Source organism: Sapajus apella, unplaced genomic scaffold (genome assembly GCF_009761245.1).
Source record: "Sapajus apella isolate SASKATOON/1434 unplaced genomic scaffold, GSC_monkey_1.0 scaffold124, whole genome shotgun sequence".
Lineage (NCBI taxonomy): Eukaryota > Metazoa > Chordata > Mammalia > Primates > Cebidae > Sapajus > Sapajus apella.
In genome coordinates this window covers 569832-593238 of record NW_022437064.1, presented here as the reverse complement: position 1 = coordinate 593238, position 23407 = coordinate 569832, and the positions used below count along the sequence as shown (strand labels likewise).

At 42.2% G+C, this 23407-nt stretch overlaps 2 protein-coding genes across 4 annotated transcripts in view; one reads left to right on the top strand and one right to left on the bottom strand.

Moving 5' to 3' along the window:
• NFKB1 (nuclear factor kappa B subunit 1) overlaps nt 1–1995 on the top strand; it is a 129823-nt gene extending 127828 nt beyond the window's left edge. For 2 of the 3 annotated variants that reach the window (XM_032261611.1, XM_032261612.1), the window contains one exon: nt 1149–1819. In XM_032261611.1, the coding sequence (XP_032117502.1) occupies nt 1149–1309 (161 nt within the window). In that variant the 3' untranslated portion in view covers nt 1310–1819. Of the gene's footprint in view, nt 1–1148 lie in introns of all 3 variants that reach the window. The other variant, XM_032261610.1, reaches the window with a different exon arrangement.
• Nucleotides 1996–14304: 12309 nt separating this feature from the next.
• The window catches only part of MANBA (mannosidase beta), a 120068-nt gene continuing 110965 nt past the window's right edge, over nt 14305–23407 (bottom strand). The window contains exons 14-17 of the mRNA XM_032261603.1: nt 23208–23352; nt 19438–19580; nt 18378–18635; nt 14305–15562 (exon numbers count right to left, since the gene is read on the bottom strand). Of these exons, the coding sequence (XP_032117494.1) occupies nt 15338–15562; nt 18378–18635; nt 19438–19580; nt 23208–23352 (771 nt within the window). The 3' untranslated portion in view covers nt 14305–15337. The remainder of the gene's footprint in view (nt 15563–18377; nt 18636–19437; nt 19581–23207; nt 23353–23407) is intronic.

Below are 23407 nucleotides of genomic sequence, written 5' to 3'. Positions count from 1 at the left end.
GCTCACTAGTCTGATCCAGCCTTTGAGCCTTGGATCCTTCTCTTCCCATTCCCTGGAAAGCTCTTAATTGCCTGGCTTTTTCATGCCCCTCAGTTTCAGCACTCATCATCCTGCCAGGGGGCCTTCCTAAGGGAGTAAGGGCAGACGTCATTGTGTACACTTGACAAAGGAATAATGTGTCCACTGGAAAACAACCCCGATCTCCTGTGTCACGACCCAGTGCTCCTTCTGCACAGATATTTTAGAAAAAGAAAATACTTATTTTTTTTAAAGTAAATACCTAAGCATTAAGCCCTTAATTTGTAGTTATTTCTAAGATATCTCATAGTTTCTAGCACATAATACAAAATAAAGATTAAATAAATCAATCAATACCAAGATGATAGTCATGCCACTGGCATTAAAGTCTTGATATTCTCATATTGGAACTTGATACATAAGAAGATAGCATTTTAATTAGTGTATATTATACTTCTGTTTCCTTAGTCACTGTCTGTATAGGAAATAATTTGCCTTGGTCACATCCCTAAGGATACTTATCAACAAAGGGAATTCAACCTGATTTTCCAGTATAGACTCATTTTCATCAAAATCACTACTTTTTTGCTACCAAAAATGTTTTCAAGGCAATGTGTACTGTAATAGCATATGAAGCCCAGAGAGAGATCTCATTTTTAGTTCTTGCTTCTGTCACCAATTTATTTTGCCGAGGTTCAGCAGTTTCCCCAGCTATAAAATAAATAATACAGTGGTTGGAAAAAATACACCTGATTTCTAAGGGGGAAAAAAAAGGTTCACTGTGAGTCAAGAGAATTCAGAAAGGATTCTCATCAGCACAAGACTAGATGGCAGGAGGAAGATGTGAAAGCATTCGGCTAATTCTGACATTTGGCTAATTCATAACATCCTCGCAGTATGTCCCACGGTATCTTCTGCCCTTCCCACCACGGTGAGCAGTCGTGACAGTGGGGGCGGCATAGGTGGGATGTGTGGCTGGCAGAAACCAGTGGGCAAGAGTTGTCCACAGAATAGTCCGTGAGCTTTTTGGAGCCAAACTTGGAGCCCGTCAGGAGGGTGGAGCGTATGAGAGCAGAGGCTTTGCCTGGTCTCGGCCGTTCCGCCAGTGAATTTGTGCTTTCTCCCCTCAGATGAGCTCCGAGACAGCGACAGTGTCTGCGACAGCGGCGTGGAGACGTCCTTCCACAGGCTCAGCTTCACCGAGTCTCTGACCAGTGGTGGCTCACTGCTAACTCTCAACAAAATGCCCCATGATTATGGGCAGGAAAGACCTCTAGAAGGCAAAATTTAGCCTGCTGACAATTTCCCACACCATGTAAACCAAAGCCCTGAAATTCCACTGCATTGTCCACAAGAAGAAAGCTGAAGCGCATCCAAAGGTGCTCAGAGAGCTGGCCTGCCAGAATCATTCTCGATTTAACGCAAGGCCTTTTCAACTTGGCTTCCTTTCTTGGTTCATAAATGAATTTTAGTTTGGTTCACTTACAGATAGTATCTAGCAATCATAGCACTGGCTGAGCGGATGCATCTGGGGATGAGGCTGCTTACTGAGCTTTGCCGGCCGCTGCTGGATCACAGCTGCTTTCTGTTGTCGTTGTTGTCCCTCTGCTACGTTCCTGTTGTCATTAAAGTATCACTGGCCCCACCTGGCATTCCTTCTGACCACCCACAGCATCGTTTTGCATTCAAATTAAGCGTTAAGAAAAGGGATATTTTAAAATGAAAGTCACTTGATGTGCAATTTAAAAAAAAGGCGTATTACTTTTTCTAATGTGGTTATTTCTCGGATTTAAAAAAAAAAGTACTTGTCAATATTTAAACATGGTTACAATCATTGCTGAAAATGGTATTTTCCCCCTTTTCTGCATTTTGCTATTGTAAATATGTTTTTTAGATCAAATACTTTAAAGGAAAAAAATGTTGGATTTATAAATGCTATTTTTTATTTTACTTTTATAATAAAAGGAAAAGCAAATTGATGACCTCACCTTGTTTGATCTGTGCAAATACTTTTCTAAGATGCTTCCTTAACCCAGTTATCACATTCATATTGCCTATTAGAGTCAATTTTTTAATCTAGACATGAATAAATAATTACCAGAAGGAAAATGTTTAACCTAAGATGAAAGCTTGGATTTGTCAAATCCTTACCCAGCTCATCCTTAGAATGTACCACCTCGCTTTCCTCCATCTCATGCAACACTACACCTCTTCAATGTCTTCTCCACACCTCTGTGATCAAATATTAAAATTCCATATATCAGAGGGCCCTGAACTAGGAGCCTTCTAGCATGAAGCTTTGCTGAACTGCTTCTCAAAGAGTTGGGAATAAGGAAGATGAAAAAAGTTTTTGAGTGAGGTGCTAAGGTCGACATTGTGACGCACAACTAGGATTCCCCTTTGACAAAGGACTGGTCTGCGGGTGGTGCAGTCTGTCAGCTTCCTCGGGGAATGCCTCTGCTGCAGAGAGCCATGTCTTCCTGGGCCACATCCATTTCCACAGTGGCACCCATGCAACAGTGACCAGTGTGGGTATATGAAAGCCTGTCCAAGCCAGGACAACGCCAAAGGGCTGTTTTAAGCATCAGGATTCCCATGAAAGTGGCTGATGCTGCATTGCACTCAACTTCTCCCTCTCCCCATCCTGCTTACCCTCCCACCCTTTCATAGCTGTTCATCTCAAAGGCACTCCAGAAAAACATTTAACACACACGTTTCCAACTCAGAGTCAGTTTCCCTGAGAACCTTGCCTACACAGGTGCTGGGAACCAAGCATAACAATTTGGCGCAACATGTGGAGTCGTTAATCTTGGAAAGAAAAACCAATTTACAGAGAAGGAAATTGAGGCTTAAAGAATTCAAGCAGACCATAGCTAAGCTGCTTCTGAGTTTTTACACCCAGCTCTGTCTAGCTCCAGAGCTCATGATGGGACATTTTCTTGATGAGAAAACAGATAAACATTGAGTCCAGAAGTAGGCTTTAAACTATACAGGAATTTAGTATGTGATAAAGTAAAATTTCAAATTAATAAGAAAAAGACGACTATTCAATGTGTTCGTCTGTTCTCATGCTGCTGATAGAGACACAGCTAAGACTGGTTAATTTATAAAGAAAAAGAGGTTCAATGGACTCACAATTCAACGTGGCTGGGGAGGCCTCACAATCATGGCAGAAGGTGAAAGATGCGTCTTAACGCAGCGGCAGGCAAAAGGAAAATGAGACAAGCGGAAGGGGTTTCCCCTTATAAAGCCATTAGATCTCATGAGACTCACTACCACGAGAACAGTATGGGGGAAACTGCCCTCATGATTTAATTATTTCCCACCGGGCCCCTCCCACAACACGTGGGAATTATGGGCACTATAATTCAAGATAAGATTTGAGTGGGGGCACAGCCAAACCATATTACTCAATAAACAGAGGTCCCAACTGGCTAATCACTTGAAAACAATCCATCTGAACCCCTGCCTCCCTCCTTTCATCAAAATAATTTCCAAATATATCCAACATTCAGCCACAAAAATATTGGAAGTCCTAGACATCATTGATAAATAATCTTGAAATATGAAAGGCTTTTCTAAGCAATACTTTTCACTGGCATAAAAGCAGTTTAGGTTCTTCATATTACAGCGTGTCTCAAATAAATCGAATCTTAAGGAAAATTCTACTTCTGTTTTCTATTACATTGCCATTTCTCCACCCCTGCCCAGCCCCATGATTCCCCTTTTTGAAAGCTGTTTCTGTAAAGTGAAAAAATACAGGTCTTACTTTCCTTAATTTTTAGTTTTCAAAGAAGCAGCCCATGCCTCCACTCCTCTGCCGGTTCCTCTCTAAGACAGATCACTGTTTTCCAGCTGGCCACTTCAAGGCCTCCTGTCCTACAGTATGAGGCTAACACTCTTCCCGCTGAGGGGAGGGGGCCTGGTTCCTTCTCTGAGAATCTAAGCAGACCTGTGACAAGGATGGAAGAGATACTAAGTGACTTCCAAGGGTTAAGTCATAAAATGGAATACACCTTCTGCCCCATCATGCTGGGCTCTCTCTCTTAGAAACTGGTCATTGTGTTCTTCTGATGGAGCCGAGTGGACACATGGAGAACTCAAGTGCAGGTGTTCAGTCCACAGCCTTACTGAGGCCCCAGCCAATGCCAGCATCAACCATGAGATGTGTAGGGAGTGAAGCTTTCAGAAGATTCCAGCCCTCAGCCATTGAGTCACCCCATCTAGCCTTCAAACTGCCTCAGCTGATGCTACCCAGAATAGAGACAAGCTGTTCTGCAGAGCCCTGCCCACACTGCAGATTCGTGAGCAAATTAAATAATGGTTGAGGTTTTAAGCCTAAAGTGTGGAGTGGATTGTCACCATGCTCCAGGTTTCCAACTTGACAGCTCACCTACCAGACATTCACTTGAAGAGAAGCTGACTTGAGGAGGAGGAACGACTAAATAACTCATACCAAGATAGAACAATCACATTCCCCTTCTTTCATAAGAAGCCCCATTTCTCTTCTGTCCCAGAAACTGACTTCTTCCTCCCAGATCTTAGTGCTGGCCTGAACCTCTGTGCGGTGCTGCAACAGCAAGGCCACCAGTCCTGTCTAGGTCTCTGTGAAAGGAGTATCTTTCGTATTGTACCAGCAGATGGAGATAAACCAAAAGGAATGCAGGCAATCAGGTGGAAAGCTATAATGGGCCTGAAATAAACCTTCCCAGAAAGCTTGTGTCACAGCAGGAGGCCATTTAAAAATAGCTTCCTCAGAACTTCAGTCATTTTTGAGGTTTCTATACACTGCAGGCATAACCCAGACTTTTTCAGGATCAGCAGTCTTTCTTTTCAGCAGAGTGAAGCCCTGCTGCTGCTCATTTACCTACCTGAGTCTCCTGCAGTAGCTGAATGTGACACAGACATTCCTGGTCACCACCGTGGAATGCAGCAGCACAAACTGGACTTTGTACATTTTTAGCAGAAAAAAAAGAAGGAAGGGAAAGATCCAGCCAGCTTGGAGCATTTATTACATGCCAGCCCTTTTGGATTAATAATTTCTAATGATAATTCTCAAGACACCCCCAAGAGGTATATATTTAACCGCAGTTTACAATAAGGAAATGTATGATCTAAAGTTATTAAATAACTTGCCCCAGATTCAAATGCAGGCCCATCTGATTCCAAAGACTATTCTTTAGTGATGTTTACAGTCCTTTGATAAAAAATATTTTATTTAAAAGAGAAAGAAAAATACATGCAGACCTGTACAAAGATGATGGAGTCGTCATGTGCCCAGCCAAAATGCAAAATGAACCCAGAGTATAATCAAGAGGGCATACTGCTTGGAGACTTGATTTTCCCCATAATAAAAGAGGCAGGGATGCCTAAATATGAATTATTCATCGACTGGACATTACCACATTTCTTTCTACCTCCTATTTTGTGCTTTTGGAGGAAATTCTCTTTCTGATTTGTGCTTCCCTAAGGAATGGACATGGGAGGCACAGGAGTGAAAAGAGGAGGAAACTAAAATTCTGTTTATTTTCTTGAAGATCACAGAACTTAGGGCTGGAGAGGATCTTAGAGATCATCTTCCTAAACCATCCAGTTTTTAACTTTTTATGAACACCTACAGAGTGAGAGCATCTCTTCCCCACTGGCCTCACTGTGGCTGGCTGCATCATGGAAATACCAGTCCTAGAGACTACAAGTTCCTGTCCATTGGTTTCCCAGGTTTGTGGTTTGGTTTTGGGATTAGGGGAGACACTGAGGAGAGGCTTGAAATTCAATGGATCTTCTTCAATTGCTATAGATCTCATTAAGTCCACAATAGCCTTTTTCTGTTACCGTGCACAAGTTAATCGTTCCACAAGTTGTTCAAGCTTCTTAAAATGAAAGGGAGGAAGGGGCTGAGATAGCATCATCTTACTTCTATCAGCTAGCTTTTTCACATTGATATCTCTTTCCAAGTAATTATTTTGTTGAACTATCACAAGAGTCTTCAAAGTGTAAAGACATGCTTCCCCAGGGAATAAACATGGGAGGCACAGGAGTATTTAATCAATATTTCTTGGGCATCTGTTGCTTGTCAGGCACTACAGTGGGGTGGTTATGAGGAAAGTGAGGCACATGAGACTCATGACCACAGGATCACTTGACTCCAGTACCAACACTGTATCAGGGTCAGGGGTGAGTAGTGGCTCTCTTACACTTAGTCATGCAGGGATCCAGGCTGACAGTCTCTTCCTCCAACACTTGGCTCCTAAGGTCTTACTAAGGGTGATAGCTCCAGTCAGCCAGGAGAAAAATGCTGAGTGCATGTGTGGGAGTTTTGAATGTGTCACCTCTCCTTATGTTGTGCTGAAGAAAAACTTCAGTCCCATGGTCACACTAAAAGCAGCAAGGGTAGGGGGGTGATCTACTTCTGTTCCCAGTATTAACAGAGCTGTTGATTTTGGAACAGGTGACAGTCTTTGGCACAGGTCATAATCCCTTCCCTGAGGGTGGCTGAGCCATAAGATTCTTTCTAGTTCCAACTTGTATGCAGGTGTTCACTCTGAAAGTCCCCTGCAATCATGGTGGTAAATGGCCATCACTAATGGCAAAATCATGTCCTAGGATTAAGGATGAAGACTGCATTGTAAGCACAAAGTCACAGTTTATCTTAAAGAAATCCTCAGAGATGATTAAGGATATGAGGGCCATTAGGCTGGGGAAGAGTTACAGCAGCTACGTGTTGTTGCCCTTGCACTGATTCACAGGGACCTCTGCTCTCCAACCTTCGTGCTCTATAGTTCCTTAAATGCTGCACAAGAAGTCTGGGTTTGTAGACACCACAGTTAGCCTTCTTCAAGAGGACTTTGCCCTTTGAGATCCTACCCAAAAGAAAGGGACAACCAAGTTTATCTTGGCTGTGATCTGCAGAGAGCCGGAAAGACTTTGGTTCCCATTTTCTCAGGAAATGGAAAGGAGCAGAAATTGGTTCTTGTGGAAATAATATTCTCTTCAAGCCAGAAGCATAGCAGATAAAACAGAAATTCTTGAAATCCTTTTTTCCCAGAATTCCTTCTTGGGATCCGGGAAGCAGAGCTGGTGATGAAGATAGTGAGGTCGAACCCTGATGACTGTGTTGGGGGCACAGCAGATCAGGGAAGACTGTAAGTCGATGTCCAATACTAGATAATCAGGTTATTAGGTCTGTTCCCTGGCAAAAAGAGATAGATATTTTCTTCATTTCAAAACTGTTTCGCATTTCTCTTTTTTGTTTTCATAAAGCAATAATGCACAACTTATTTTTTTGCTTTAAAAAATTGAATGAAAAACTTCATGTCAAAATGAATAAAATTTTTTCTAAAAATTTTAAAAAAACCTCATGTCGCAAGACTTTTTTTTTCATTTTCAGCATCCCTTTTCATCACCTTATTTGAATGCAAATGTTCCCTTAGGCTTTTGAAATAATTTTTCTTTCTGTCATTTTGAAAAACAAATTTGCAAAAATAAAAAACTAAATGTGAATGTTTTCATTTAGAAAATATTTTCAAATATTGACTGTCGTACCAGCCTGAAAGGTGAACAGGGAGCAGTTTTAACTCCTGCCCTTCTCCACAGGACAGTGATGCTGATGTGCTGGAAGGCCCCTGGTCTATGTAAGGAACAAGGGACGCGCCAGGACTCAGTCTTCAATCCCCATGCTGAGCTCCTCGGCTTCAGCTGCAGCGGTGGGTCGTGGAACACACAACTGCTCCAAAGGGGTGGGTCTTGCCCAGGAGAGAGAAGAAGCTTGCCCACTGGGGGCTCTGAAGTGTTACCCAAGGCTGGCTACACAGCAGGAAACCAGCATTCCCTCAGCAAATGAACTCAGCTTCAGCACACATGGTGCTTGACACTGGTCCCCAAGAACAGGCCCAGGGAGAGGCCTCAAGAGTCCAGGCTGATTTTCTTCCTTCCTCCTACCCATTCTCCTTTCAGCCCCACTCCTTTTGCAGAAACTTTTTTTCTCTACCACGTACCTCTTTTTGCCATTTTTGTGTCCCTTCACCTTCCCCCAACAACTCAAGCCAGGGGCCCAAAAAAGCTATCCATGAGCCACTCATGTTAATGTAGAATCCTGCCTCACAGCTGAAGCAAAGCCTGGCCTAGAGAGGCCAAAGGGACCAAAAATGACATCCCTGTAAAGACCCATCATAATCCCACAGACAGGTCCTGCTACAGGAGCAGGACAGCCAAAAAGAAACATTCTTGTTCTCTTCCTTTAGATCCCGAAGCCCCCTGAACCTCCACCTCTGCTGCCTGCGACCACAGTAGCAGGGGCAATTTTACCGCCCCAATAGATGAAGACCATATGTGCTCTGGAAGTGCGTATATGCTCATGGATAAGCGAACCTCTCAGGCCTGATTGTTGCAAGCAGTCCTTAGCATTTTTCTCCATCCCAGTTTTGATCTGGGAAGGTCAAAGCCACCATTTGGCCCTGCCTTCCTTTACTGCCTAGCCAAATGCACATCTTGAATGATGAGCAACATATGCACCCAGCATGTGGGCCAAGGACCATTTCGGTCCTTCCATCAGCAGAATGTCATTCCTTTCCCCAAATCGTGCCCGTAGCTCACAGTTTGGGTCCTTTCTTGATTGCTTTGTTACTGAGCCTCTAAATAGCTCATTTGACTTCTCCTCTGTCAATCGTCTATTGAGGAGGCTTGGTGCCAAGTTTTCACAGATCCATAGTAAGTTGGAATTGAAAAGCATTCATATGCCACCCTTTTGCCAAGGCAGCAACAAAGGGTGGAAATGAAATACACGTGTTCCTCAACTTATAATGGGGTTATGTCCTGATAAACCCATTGTAAGTCGAAAATGCATTTAATGCCCTGATAAACCCATCATATAGTCAAAAAGTCATGAAATCATAAGTCAAACAATTGAAAGTCTGGGACCTATCTGTAACCAAAAGGCAGAAAATAGACAAATTTGCTCTGTAAATCTGAACCTTGTGATCTGGCTATGCTGGTGCTTGGCATTTATTAGCCCTGGAGCCTGGAAGAAAAGAGCTCAGCAAACAGAACCGCCCTCTGGGTTCCTTCTTTCTCCTTCCTCCCTTCCTCCTCACCACTGTCCTTTCTCTTTCTCCCTTTCTCTCTCCCTCTGCCTGTCTTATCTCTCTCTCCTTTAGCATTCTGTCTTCCTTTCTCTCCCTTTCTCTTTCTGCCTTTCTCTTCTCCCCCCTTTCTCTTCCTTTCTCTCTCTCCTCTTTCTCTTTCTCTCCCTCTTTTCTCTCTCACCATTTCTTTCTTTCCTTTTCTAATTCTTCCTCTCTCCATTCCTTTTTCATTTCTCTTTCTCTCCCAATCTCTTTCAACTCTTCTCTTTCTCTTTCTTTTTCTCATTCTGTCTCTTTTTCCCTTCATCCCTCCCTTCCTTTCTCTCTCTTTATTTCCTTCCTACTATAGTTTCACATTCTTGCATTCCTCTGGGACACTGGCATCCAGCTCCCTGAAGCTCGGAAGGTGAGGGGCTTGGGGAGCAGCCCTGCAAGCGTTTTCTTAGATTCCCCTCCCGCTGGAAGGCAGCAGACACTCATGTCAGGGGAAGCCTCCCGGAAGCCAGCACCTTGGCCCAGGGCAGTCCCCTCCACCCACCACCAGCCTCATTTCCTGAGCACAAGAGGCCTCTGCTGGAAGAAGCCAAACTTTGCACTTTCCCCAACAGCTGGCTTGCCTCTTGCTACTCAATTTTATCTTATTTTATTTTATTTGCTTCTGTAAAATTAGGAAAACCTTACCAAAAAGAGGAATTAGAAATTTCATCAGCTTTCTGCCTGAATTTTTCTTCTTCAACTCAGGTCATGAAGCTCAATGATTATTTTCCCTTAGTACAGAAGACTTAAGTTGCTCTTTCCTTTTGAGAGATTCCTAGGCCTGATCACTCCAGCCTTATCCTTTGAGGAATAATATTGATAAGCCAGCATCTACTATGTTTACACCTTTATTTTATTTAATCTTCACGGTAACACTGTGAGATAGTTATTACCATTAATCTCACCTTCAAGATAAGGAAACTGAGGCTTGGAGGCTGATTGGTCCAAGGCCGGTGCTGGGAGTTTCAGTATCAGAGCAGGAGCCCGTAGCCCTGCACCGCATGCAGCCTGCACATGTACACACACACGTACACACACACAATTTGGATCTTTGACAAGGCAAAATCTCATTCATGTTTGCAGGTTGACTATTTTAAAATCTTCTAGTTTCAATATGAAAAATATGGGGAGAGAAGCATGCCGACCACCCAACTTTGGCTTGAGATTTCATTGTAAAAGAGCAGGGGCCCTTCCTTCACCCACTTTTGCAAGTTGTGTCCCCAACAGCCTTCCTCACTAGAGACACGACTGCCGCTGTAGTATCCCAGCACAAGGAAGTAGGCGATACATCCCCCAGCTAAGAGGATACCCAGGTGCCCACACTACCCTCTCCATGGCCAAGATATGTTTGGCCTCCAAGACCTATGCCTTTATCCATGAGGATGCTTTTAATTATAAAATTACGTCAAGAATGCCTGACTATAAATGGGTTAAACAAATAAGGACTTTAAAAAAATACCATTACAAGAATATTAGAGATAGATACATCTATATTTTACATGGAATCTTTCCCTTTTTAAATGTTAGCATGTAATTCAACTTTTTAAAACACAGTCTAGGCCATGACTTGCTGGCCAAATATGACCTAAATCTTCAGGATGACCAGGCAGGATGGGAGGGGATCCAGGCTCTACCTGCTGCTCTCCCATTCTCACTGCTGCCCCTGACATCCCCAGCTTCCCTGGCTGATGCTGTTCACAGCCACCACCCAATGCCTGCAAATGTTCAGTTCTGCCTACCTCCCTAGGTTGTTTTGATGGCTTCACACAGAGGCAGTGATGATTGTAATAGCTCACATTTGGTAGATAGTTACTATGTGCAATCCATAATCTATGCATTATCTCCTTAACACCTCACAATTAGCCTATGACGCAGATACTGTTACTGTTCCAATGTTAAAAGAAACTAAGGCACAGAAAGAGTCTATAACCTGTATCCAAGGTCATGCAGCCTACTACTAGTGGATCTGGGACTGAAACACAATAAGTTCAATTTCAGTGCCCATGCTTTTAACTGCTGTATCAATTAGGATGTTTTTGGTTGTAAAATCAGAACACTGGACTACAAGATTAAACAATTAAGCCTTTATTTCTTACCACATTATAAGACCAAAGTTAGATGGTTAAAGGTTAATTTAGCAGGTAAACATCTCTGACACCTGCCGTCAACAATGTTTCTTTAAGGTCACCAAAAAAGGGCTGCAGCTGCTCCAAGTATCTGGTCCTCAAACAGCTTCTCAGTTTTAGCCAACAGCAGAGGGTTTCGCCTCAGGTCTGTCTCTTATCAAGCAGGGAAACCTTCCCCCAGTAACCCCACATTAGACATCAACTGATGATTCATTCTTGAAATGTTTCATGTGCCTAACCCTACATCAATCACTGGCAAAGAGGACTAGGCTTAGAATAACAAGTTATGATTCAGTCTCCAAGACTGGACATGGCCACTTCTATTAGCAGAGAGGAGGAGGATGTGGCTGTGAGGTGGCCAGCCAACAGTGTCTGCTCCAACCCCTGGCAGTGGACCAGTAAATTTTACAAAACCAGCAATAAGTAGCAAGCACAGAATCAGAACAAGAGGGTTGTTCCCACATAAAAGATGAGGCAGGAATGAGTACTGGTTCTGACACAGAAACGTTCGTGAGCCAGAATGTCTCATTTCCTGAGAGTTGTAGGTAACTTAGGTGTTATTATAATCATGTGTACTTGCTCCCTGCATAGCACAATGTGGCACATGGGGAAACTCAATAAATCTTGTTTAAAGACAGAGACCAACTTACACGGTTAAGCAAACTTTTCTTTCATGGCAGGATTCAGTAACTCCTGTCTACAGAGTTTATAAAACATGCAACAGTGATGCATTGCTCTTACCTTTGCTAAGCTCATTCACCATCTGGCCCCATTCAGGACTTAAAAGATGTCTTGGCAAGTTAGTGCCACCCCGGCTTGTAGATTACAGGCTCAGAGCTCAGCCTAGCTAACCAGCTGATTTTGTGCTTTTTCTTCCTTGGGTATTAATTACAATGAATGTCTTTAAAGATACATTTCTCAACTGAAATTTTTCGACCTATTTTTTTACCATAAACTTTGCAAAAAGCTTCCCTAAAGTATTGAATAAGATGGTGCCTTATCTAATGTTGCTTCCCTGTCAGCATCACATTCACCTTAAGGACTTGTCACCAGCTGGAATTGCCTCGTACGCTGGCTTATTGACTCTCTCCCCTACAATAGATGGTCCATGAGAACTAGGACATATTTGCCTTTTTCATTGCCATACCCCTAATGACAAGGACAATGCCTGCCCAGAGTGGCCTGCAATACATGCTCAATAAATGAATTAATAAATTCTTAAGTCAAACAGCGTCTAGGGGCAGAATATAAACACATCTTAACTTGCCAGTGATTTTAAGGTTTTGTATGCTACTCTGGTTCATGCCTCTGATAAATCAATTAGAAAACAAGAATTCTCCCATGCACTTCAAAATATTACTGTCTTTTCTGCATAACCCTTTTAATTGCATGTGCTTATTGAATTAATAAGATTGCATTCCGTCAAGACAGACACGGGATGTTTCCAAATGCTTTGAATTTCCTACACAGACAATGCCTACTTGCTTTTCTCCCTCAATCTTACCAAGCTGGGGAATAAGTTTCATATCTGAGAGCCAGAGGTAGCCCAAGGGAATATTCTTTCTATCTCAGGTCTTTGTCACTTTAGGAATGTTAGGGAAACATATCTTTATTTCTCCTGCATGCCAGTTCACCTTCATTCCAACAGAGAACAGTATCTTTCTATTTATTTTCCAAGTGGCTTCTCATGGTTTGAAAATGTCTCACGATGAAAAGTCAAGTAAGGAAAAAAGAGAGAATAAGAAGAGTTACTGTGAATGTGAATGAGAATGAGAAAATCATTATTGTTATTGTTCTCTCTGTTCTGAAACGGGAAGGTATAATCCTATGAACTGACCTCTCTTCATCCCACTCTCTCTGGAATGTGCTTTGCAAGAGCAAGGCAGTAGGACCTGGTTCTAGTCTTTTTATCCTATTGTTTGCACAACTAAGGATATGGTTTGGATATTTGTCCCCACCTAAATCTCATGTTGACATGTAATCCCCAGGGTTAGAACAAGGGCCTGTTGGAAGGTGTCTAGATCATAGGCACGAATCCCTTTGGTGATAAGTGAGCTCTCCCTCTGAGTTCACAGGCGATCTGGTGGTTTAAAAGTATGTGGCACCTCCCACCCACTCTCTCACTTGCTTCTGCTTTCGCCATATGACGTGCTTGCCCCCGCTTCACCTTCTGCCCTGATTGTAAACTTTCTAAGGTTTCATCAGAAGCCCAGCAGATGCCTGGTGCGATGCTTCCTGTACAACCTGCAGAACTGTGAGCCAATTAAACCCCTTTTCCTTATAAATTACCCAGTCTCAGGTACAGCAATGCAAGAATGGACTAATACAACCACTAACAGAAAAACCCTATTGGAAACTCAAAGTCAAGAGTAAGTGATAACAAGGTAGGTGTTATTATTCCCATTTTGCCACAAGAAAACTGAGCACGGGAGTTAAATAACTCGACTAAGATTACAGAACTAGTAAGGGAGGAACTACAAAGTATACTCTGGCCCATCAGCTTCAAAGTCCCTTCTTGGGGCCCATGCCAAAACATGCACAGGGGTAAAGAAGAGCAGTCCTCCCTGCCCTGCAGCAATGCTTTGCTAAAACAAAATTTGCAATAGTCATAAGAACATATATATTTATCACCATGTAAGACTCTTTGGAGTCCCAGCCCCCTTGATAAGGCTGTGTGTGTGTGTGTGTGTGTGTGTGTGTGTGTGTGTACACGTGTGAACATATAAAATGAGGATACTCTTAGATACTTAAGGAGAAGACTGGATTGTCTTTTAGAGTCACTGAACCTAATACTTCTCATTTTTAAAACCAAAACTACTAATAATATCTCAGTTTTAAAGCCTAACACTCTTTGCTGGTCCATTCTATAACCAATTACATGACTGTTTCCAGAGAAAACCTCTCACATGTCTTAGTTTAGATTCTTCAAACTCTCAGTTTACCAAGCAGAATAATAACCACAGCTAAATGGAAATTAGGGTTCAATACTGTATTGGGCACAATTGAATATTTATAGAATAGTTAAATAAACCACAGATGAAATATCAAGTTGTCAATGTAATTTATGTAATTTTTATTTTTATGTAATTTCACACTTATAGAAAAATACCCATATACCTTTACCCAAATAGCTACTTATTAACATTTTGCCTCATTTGCATTATCATCAATGTAATTTTATAAACATAGTAATGTATAATAAGACAATTCTATAGCAATTTAAAATTAGTCGATATAAATAAAATTATTTAAACTCAAGCTAAAAGGAACACCATTTTGCTGCCATGGTCCACAAGTTTAAATCCAATTTGCAGGCTTTGCATTGGAAAGCATATTGGATTTAGAAAAGTGTAAAGCCCACACACTATCATAGGTGATGACCAATGTCAGGACCCCCAGAAATTTCCAGTAATATCAGTGACATTCATTTCCATGTGAGCATATTTTTCAAAGGAAGATCACTCTATCAGCCTTTAAAAAAAGAAGTTGTTGTTAAAACAATATCTTATAACAAAACCCATAAATGAAAAAAGTGTCCTACCCCAAAAAGTAATCAAATAGCAACAATCAACCTCCTAAATTGTCTATCAACATGGCTACCACCAAGAAATCTTTGTTGTAACATTTCAACCTCCATTTCCCTCTGAAATAAGGACAAAGCACTTCATTTGAGAATTCAGTATGCCCCAAAGCCAACTATGAAAGCTCTATCACCTGGAAACCTTCCCTTTGGTTCCACGGATCCTGCCATGTCACATTCTTGTGACCCCCTGCAGGGCCATCTTGTTATAACGAGTCCATGTCTTGCTAAAGCTGAGAGGTGAAGGGCTAAAAACACAGTCCCAGCACAGATTCCAGGACTCCCAGGCACAGGCTTGTTTGAGGATATCGCCTGGGTTAACAGCCTCCCCTGAAATTGTTCAGTGTACAACTCTTCACAGACCAATCACTCAGAGGCGTGGCAGCAAGCAGACGTGTCTCTCGGCTTCTCTCCTTGTCTCTGTTGCCTTCCTCTCCAACCAGTTCTTTAGAAATGCTTTATTTCCCTTGTCCACTGAAAATACAACCTAGATTCCTTCAGTAAATATCTGTTAAGGAGGTCACATGAAAAGATTGCTCCAACTCACTCTTGCTGGTGGGCTCCCAAGGGTAAAATAATATAGTTTGTGTCTTCTCAGTCATGAGGAAACCATTGTCACTAAATCTCCCTGGGATGCTTCCTACATCCAACCAAACAAAGGGAGCGACAGCTGAAGTCTCCAGATCAAAAACAAATATGTCACCTTGCTGAGAGATGATGGCCTGAAAAAGAAAAAAAGAAATGAAGTGAGGGATGAGGGAAGAGTTATAGAGTCTGTATACAGCTCCTGTAAACATTTATGTGGGCCTAAAGAGTGCATTTCCCAAAACTTTGGTTCTACAACTGCTAACGGGCAGTTTCAATCACATAACAATACATAGAAAATGACTAGAGGCTATGGAAAGTTACCAAATTATAATCTCAAATCAAGGAAACACATCGTCTCCAATCATTAAGAATATTTCACAAGAAGCTCAAAGCTTTACATCTTTTACAGTTTTTCTCAGAGTGTCATCAGCAGAGCAACATTTTTACATACAGCCTGGGTGGTTTTAATGACTTTCTAAGGCTATATCTGGACCTAACTACAGAACCCAACTGTGGAGCTTATATTCGAGTCTTCTGAAAAGATCCAGCAATCTAGAAAGCCCGCTGCCGGAAATTTACAAAATTTCTGCCATTAGAACTTCTCTCTTTTATTGCATAGTTCAGTGAAGTCACATTATTAACATTTTTTTACATGTAACATGTAAAATGAATTCCACAAAATAGTAGCAAAAAGAGAGAGTGCCATTTAAATCATATAGGCTCCATTCCACTTAATTAGCTGAAGTGCATATGCCCAGAGGATGCACCACTTCCCAGACGGTAAGGGTGTGCAAGCCTCTCTTAGCGTGAGCACGGAGCTGAGTTCCACCTGCTTGCTTTTTTTGTTTCGACAGTCTTGCTCAGTCGCCAGGTGCCAGGCTGGAGTGCAGTGGCGCAATCTCGGCTCACTGCAACCTCCACCTCCTGGGTTCAAGCAATTCTCCTGCCTCAGCCTCCCGAGTAGCTGAGACTACAGGCGCGTGCCAACATGCCCAGCTAATTTTTGTATTTTTAGTAGAGACAGGGTTTCACCATGTTGGCCAGGATGGTCTCGATCTCTTCACTTCATGATCTGCCCGCCTTGGCCTCCCAAAGCGCTGGGATTACAGGCGTGAGCCACTGCACCCGGTCCCACCTGGTTTCTTAAGCTGCACATTTGTCATGCAACATCTCAGCCTTACATTATATGTTATGTGTTACAAAAACAATTTCAAAGACCCATTTTCACTATATATAATTTAGCCTTACATATTTGTACAATATGTTATCATTCAGGGTTCTGAGTTATATACAAGGAAACCTATTGATACAAGCAGAAAAGAAAATTAATAAAGTGTATCAGGTAGCTCTTCAGGGCCAGAGACCCAGGCTTGAATTTAGATGGCAAATTCCCAGATCACACCCCGCAGCTGTTCCAAGGAACCTCCTAAAGCAGCCACAGGAACAAGGTTCACGCAGATCCTGCCAGCCAGCCCAGGAGGCTGCCAGGGCAGCCCCAGGTACTACTGCTTCAAGACCAAGGCTGAAAGAGAGGCCAGTGCCTTGCTCACACTGGTTACCTTCTTTGGATTGGAAATCTCTTCTCTGAATATCTGACTACAGAGCCTGGGATTCAAGCTTGCACCCTGGCTTCAGGGAGACGGGGAGAACAAGTTTCTGGCATCTCCCTTGAGATAAGAAGCCAAGTACCTAGTCTATATTAAGCCAGAAATAAATGTTAACTAACATTATTATTAATATCATTTTCTCTCCTTAAGAAAGACAAGTTTCACTGAAATCAAAATGAGATAGAACAAAGAAAGAGCCCTGCTTTTCTCCCACCCCAATTACCCACCTCAAGGTCATGAAGGCCTAACTTGGGAAACAAAACAATTTTGTTTTCAAAATCGGAAGTTTAGAGACTACAAATTCATCCAGTACATAGTTTTTGTTTTTCTTTTTTGGAAAGAAATGTACGTAAGAGTATGTTATTTCCTTCTGTTCTGTTCTCTATTAGTTGTTACAGATAACTTGGATTTTATTATGTAACTATTTATTAATTTAGAAAGAAGGTATGTTTTCAATTGTTAGGCCTCTTTAAAATAAAACACAAGGATTAGGTGTTACATATATTTTTAAATTAAATGTAGAAAACTCTATGTAGAAGTAAATGTAGAAGTAAAAGTGTAAAACAGATTTAAAATTTTCTAAAAATAGAGAATGTAACTTTCTAGAAAGATATTTCCTGAGTGTCCAGGAGATAGGATAGCAAAATTTAAAAACATGTATTTCCAATTGCTATGTGTAGGGGAGAAAGAAGGGAAGGTTTTTAACCTACTAGACAAATGCCAAATTCTCCAGCTGCACAATTTTTATAACAACACATCCTGATCATCCCATTTTTATATCTTGGCAATTATAAAAAGATTTGGTGATTGAGCTACTTTGAAGCAATAAATCAAAGAGACCAGAGTGAATATTAATAGACTCTACTTAAAATTAGACTGTGTCAGCTGGGCTCCAATGCTTCCCAGCTCCAGGACCTCAAGCTCATAACTTAACCTCCTAAACTGGCTTCCTCACTTATGAAATGCAGATGATAATGCTTGGAGCTGTGGTGAAAGTCAGAGACTATGCAGTGAAGCCCCCAGAACAGACCCTGGAACCTAGTAGACATGAGGCAATGGTGATGACTCCAGCCTCCTCTCCCATTACTGCACCTGCCCACTAAGGAGGGGTGACGGGACACATGAATGGTGGTCACCAGCAACTCTGACAAATCCTGGATTTGAAATAGAAATCATTTGGTGTTTGCGTTATGCAGGAAGAGGCCAGTCTTCCCCCAGGCCTCAGGTAAACTCAGCACCAAGGAGGGGACACATGCAAATTTCAGGAGGCAAGGAGCTGGCCCAAGAGCAGGAGAGCCCTACAAGGCCACAGCCCCTTGTCCTCGCCATGGCCTGTGCTTACAGTGATCTGTGCCTTGCAGAGCGCCATGGCCTCCTTCAGTGAGGACAGGAAGTGGTAGTTGGTCGGGCTCAGGAGTTCATGGTCAGCTGAAAGGTAAAAGGAAACCACACAGCTTTCCCGTGTGCAATTCCCACATCTCCTCAGCAATTCAGACACTGGTTCCTCATAGAGGCAGACAGCCTCTCCTGCTTTCATCACAAAATGTTCAGTCACACGAGAGCACACGGGCTCCAGGGAACGCCAAGTATGGACTCTCACCTGGGGAGAAATAAAACAGAATAAAAACAGGCTTTCTTGGTTGCTATGTTTTTAGGGAACAATAGTAGTAATAATTGCTGCAAGTCAGGATAGCAGAAATGGTTAACAGACTATGAAATCTGAGTTCTAATCTCAGTCCCACAAAGTGCTAGTTACATGACTAAGTTAACATCTCAGTCTTCATTTCTTCATATGTAGAATTAAAATAACAGCAGTAATGTCACAGGCTGTTGTGGGAATTTAAAAAAATAATCCATGGAAGCCACAGTACCTGATGCGTTGTAATTTTTCTGTAAATGTGACCTATTTTCAGTGTTATTAGTGTCCTCCAAACTATAGCCATCTAAGACTTTTTACTTAAATTTATTTTTTTAAATACAAATCTGTTTTCCACATGCCATTCTGAATAGTTCTACTGATTTTCACTATATCATGCCATTTTTAACCGTTTCTTTTTATAAAGTTTGGACTATTTCCAGTCTCTAATAATTATAAATAACCTTGCATTTAAGGGGCACTTTACAGCATATATAATTTGCTTTCATCTAGTAATTTTATTCGCTATTCATAGAAAGCCTGTAAGAAGTTAGACTGGTCATTTTACAGAGGAAGAAATTGAATCACCAAGATGTGAAGGGTTTTGTTTATGGTCACATCATAAATGGCAGGGTTTTAGCCAGAATGTATGTATTCTAACTCTAAATTAATTTCTCTTTCATTTTCCCAAAAGAATGCACCCAAACAACTAAATAAATAATCTAAAAGTCCCCTTCTATCTTAGAAAACAATCCAAGTAACTTACAGTGAGTGTCATCGTATAATCCGAGTGAAGATCTGACACACCATAGATATAGAATATGTTTTCATCCTCAAAGCCTACTGGCAGCAGTGGAGCAAAGAAATTCTGAGCAAAGTAATGAAGCATTTTCCACTTTCCTCCGTACTCTGAAAACAATCAAGAGTGTCGGGAGATGGCAAGGTCAAGTGGTCAGAGAGGCACTGTCCAATGACCCAGCTGTGTGTGGCTCATCAGGGTTCTAAGGGAGTGAGCATGTGAGGGAGAGTCAACAGTGAAGGGCACCCATGTTTGTGAAGGGCTCTGAGCACTCTGGACATTATGTCATGCCATCCTCACAACCTCTGCGCAGGCATTAACAACCCATGCCATTATGCGATTTCATCATTGTGCGATCATAGGGTGTACTTACACAAACCAAGGTGGTATAACCTACTACACACCGAGGCTATACAGTATAGCCTGTTGCTCCAGGCTACTCACCTGTACAGCATGTTACTGCGCTGAATACTGTAAGTAATTCTATACATAGCAACGGGACAGTGAAAGTACAGCATTATAATCTTATGGGACCACCATCATATATGCACTCTGTTGTTGACTGAAATGTTATATGGTGCATGACTGTATATAAGAACTTATAGATTCTAGGTAGCCATTGATTGCTTTAAAGTATAACCATTTCAGGTGATAAAGGATAACCCGATACCTCCCCACCCACACCCACTATAAGCAGTGGATTTATTGAGCCAATCAACAGTTAAATGGGGGCTATGAGGCCCCCAGAGCAGAAGCAGATATAGACAACTTGTCACAGCTTCTCCCTGATACTTGTTTTCCCTAACAAGTACAAGGAGCCAGTGATCTTCCTCAGGCAGGCAGGGTCCTGCCAGGGTTTAGAAAACAGCCAAGCTCTGGTACTTGGGTTTTCCTACTGTGATATTAGTATATACATATATATCATTTTTCTTCGAATTTTTCTTCTAGAGTTTGATATAGTTTGGCTGTGTCCCCACCCAAATCTCATCTCAAATTGTAGCTCCCACAATTCCCATGTGTTGTGGGAGGGACCCGGTGGGAGGTAATTGAATCATAGAGGTGGGTCTTTCCCGAGCTGTTCTCATGATAGTGAATAAGTCTCATGAGAGCTGATGGTTTTATAAAGAAGAGTTTCCCTGCAGAAGTTTGCTCTTACCCGCTGCCATGTAAGAAGCCCCTCTGCTCTTCCTTCATCTTCTGCCATGATCGTGAGGCCTTCCCAGCCATGTGGAACTGTGAACCCACTAAATCTCTTTTTCTTTATAAATTACCAGTCTCAGGTATGTCTTTATCAGCAGCATGAGAACAGACTGAAATAGTTCCTAGCTCATAACTACCATAGCCCTTGTAACAGACTCTTGTTATAATGTTGAGGTGTTTTAGGACTCAAAAGCAGGCCTCAGTAACAGAATCTATCGCTCTGACTTCTTCCCTCTTTGCTCCAGCCCAAGCCAGCACTCTAATCTGATTGTGGGTCATAAGACACTTATTCAGCAGGCATCCTGCCCCATAACCTGAAGGAGGGAATGCTTCACAGAGAGGCCAAGAAGCTGAATGGACAGGCCTTGCTGGGTTTCTCCACTCAGTCTAATGGTATTAGATTATATCCGCTTTGTCCAATCACATTTCTACATGGTTATCAATCATGGCTATCCAATGAAGTCTCCCTATAATGCCCAAGAGGACAGAGTTCAAAGAACTTCCAAATAGCTGACCACATGAAGGCTGACAGAAAGATGAACAAGTACCCATCCACATTCCTGGAGGGTGGCACACCCCCACCTCACAGGGACAAAGTTCCTGTGCTCAGGATCCTTCAAGACTTCACCCTATGTATCTCTTCATATGGCTGTTTATTTGAGCCTTTTAAAATATCCTTTCATAATACACTGGTCAAAATGTCTCCTTGAGTTCTGCAAGCCACTCTAGCAAATTAAATACAAAGAGGGGGCGGTCGTGGGAACCCCAGTTTGAAGCTGGTCAGTCAGAAGTTCTAGTGACCCAGACTTGTGACATGCCTAAAGGGGGAAGGCAGCTTTGTGGAACTGAGTTATCAACCTATAGAATCTGATGCTATCTTCAGGTAGATAGTGTCAGGCTTAAGCTGGAGGACACTCACATGATGTCCACTGCAAAAGTGATTGCTTGCTTGGTGTGTGGGGGAAAATTCTGTGTGGTCACAGAAGTCTTCTGTGTTGATTGTTGTTGTGGAGTGAGGGAATTAAAAAAGCACTTTGAGGCTGGGCATGGTGGCTCACACCTGTAATTCCAACACTTGAGAAACCAAGGAGGGCAGACTGCTTGAGACCAGGAGTTCAAGACCAGCCTGGGCAACATGGCAAAACCCTGTCTCTAGAAAAAAAATACAAAAATGAGCCAGGCATAGTGGTGCGCAGCTATAGTACCAGACTGTCAGAAGGTTGAGGTGGGAAAAAGGCTTTAGCCTGTGGAGTGGAGGCTACGGTGAGCCATGATTGCATCACTGCACTCCAGCCTGGGAAACAGACTGAGACTATCTCAACAAAACAAAACAAAAAAGCACTTTGAGTTTGAGTGGTTTTTCTTCCCCCACAGACCTACTCTTCCTGAGGAATTCAGGAATAATCTACATCATTTAAAGGAATATTTACAAAAGTTGGGCTCTCCCATTTCTTGAATCAAATTCAGTTTCAGAAGTCCACAAGCTCATCCACAGACAGAAAGCAGAGTCAGTATCCAAGAGTTTCTGAACAACATCTCTTTGGCTACCTTTCCAGCATCCCAGAAGGATTTCCCCCCAAGTCTACCCTTGATTCTCAAATGCTATCTTCTCTGGTTGCTGCTGATAAAGAGTTTCAACAACGAAACTGGATTAGAAATCCAGTCCTCTGTAAGAGTCATCCATCTGGCACTAATGAAAACATGTTTGGAATGAATTTCTTTTGATCTGCATTTACAGCCAGTTTAAGAGCCTCACCCAACCTTTCTACTGTGTAGCCTTGCCTCATTTTTGACCCAAAACTATTCTTTGCATTATTAACTGAACTTTGTTTCAAGTCACCTCTAGTGAAGGCCAAAGATGCAATATTATTCCTTAATTTTTTTTGTAATGTACCAGAATAGATGGAATAATTCAAACTGCAGGTCCCATGCCAATCATCTCACCCGTTGCAAGTTGAACTGTTTCAATTGGTCACCTTTCCCGTTTGGGATTCTGCCTCTACTACCTTTTCCCAAAGAGCTAAATAGGGCATAATAAAGATGTCCTTAAGAGTCATCTTCATTATGTCCTTAAAGGACATCTTTATTTGTCCATAAAGGGGTATCAGACAAAGGGAAACGTTAACATATAACCAGGCCAAACATATACCTGACTGAATTATCTGACACAGAAGAAGGGATGCTTAAGTTCATGCTTCTTTAGCCCCGGAATGTCCTCTTAAATAAATTCAAAATTCTATCCAGTAATTACAAGACACATGCCTTAGACTTATGTATATGAATCTATCCCATTCTTAGCCTGCTGTTGCAACTTTGCACAGCACAGAACTCATAATTAGGTTACCCTTGAGGCTCATGGAAAGACTGCTAAGGTGAATTGGGTGGCTGTAGCTCGTAGGCAGGCTTTTTAAAAAATGACCTCTTTTGATCATAGCTCTGCCTGGGCTGATCTGACCCCTTCGGCTCTATGCTTTCTCAGTCCCACTCCCTACAGTGTTGCTTTCTCTCAATCACACAAAGAACACTGAAACACTTACCAAGAGAAGCCCAGGAAGGAGCTTGCCAGATGTCATTCAACTGCCAATAAAGTGCCCCCATGGTGTGCCCTTGCTGATCCACTATCTCACTGCGACTGCGGAGGTAGAATTCAGTTTCTGTTTTGACACACTGGGCCTGCATCACCTGATTCAGGAAAACATTTATACACAGGTGTGATTGTTTGATGTAGACTGGTTAA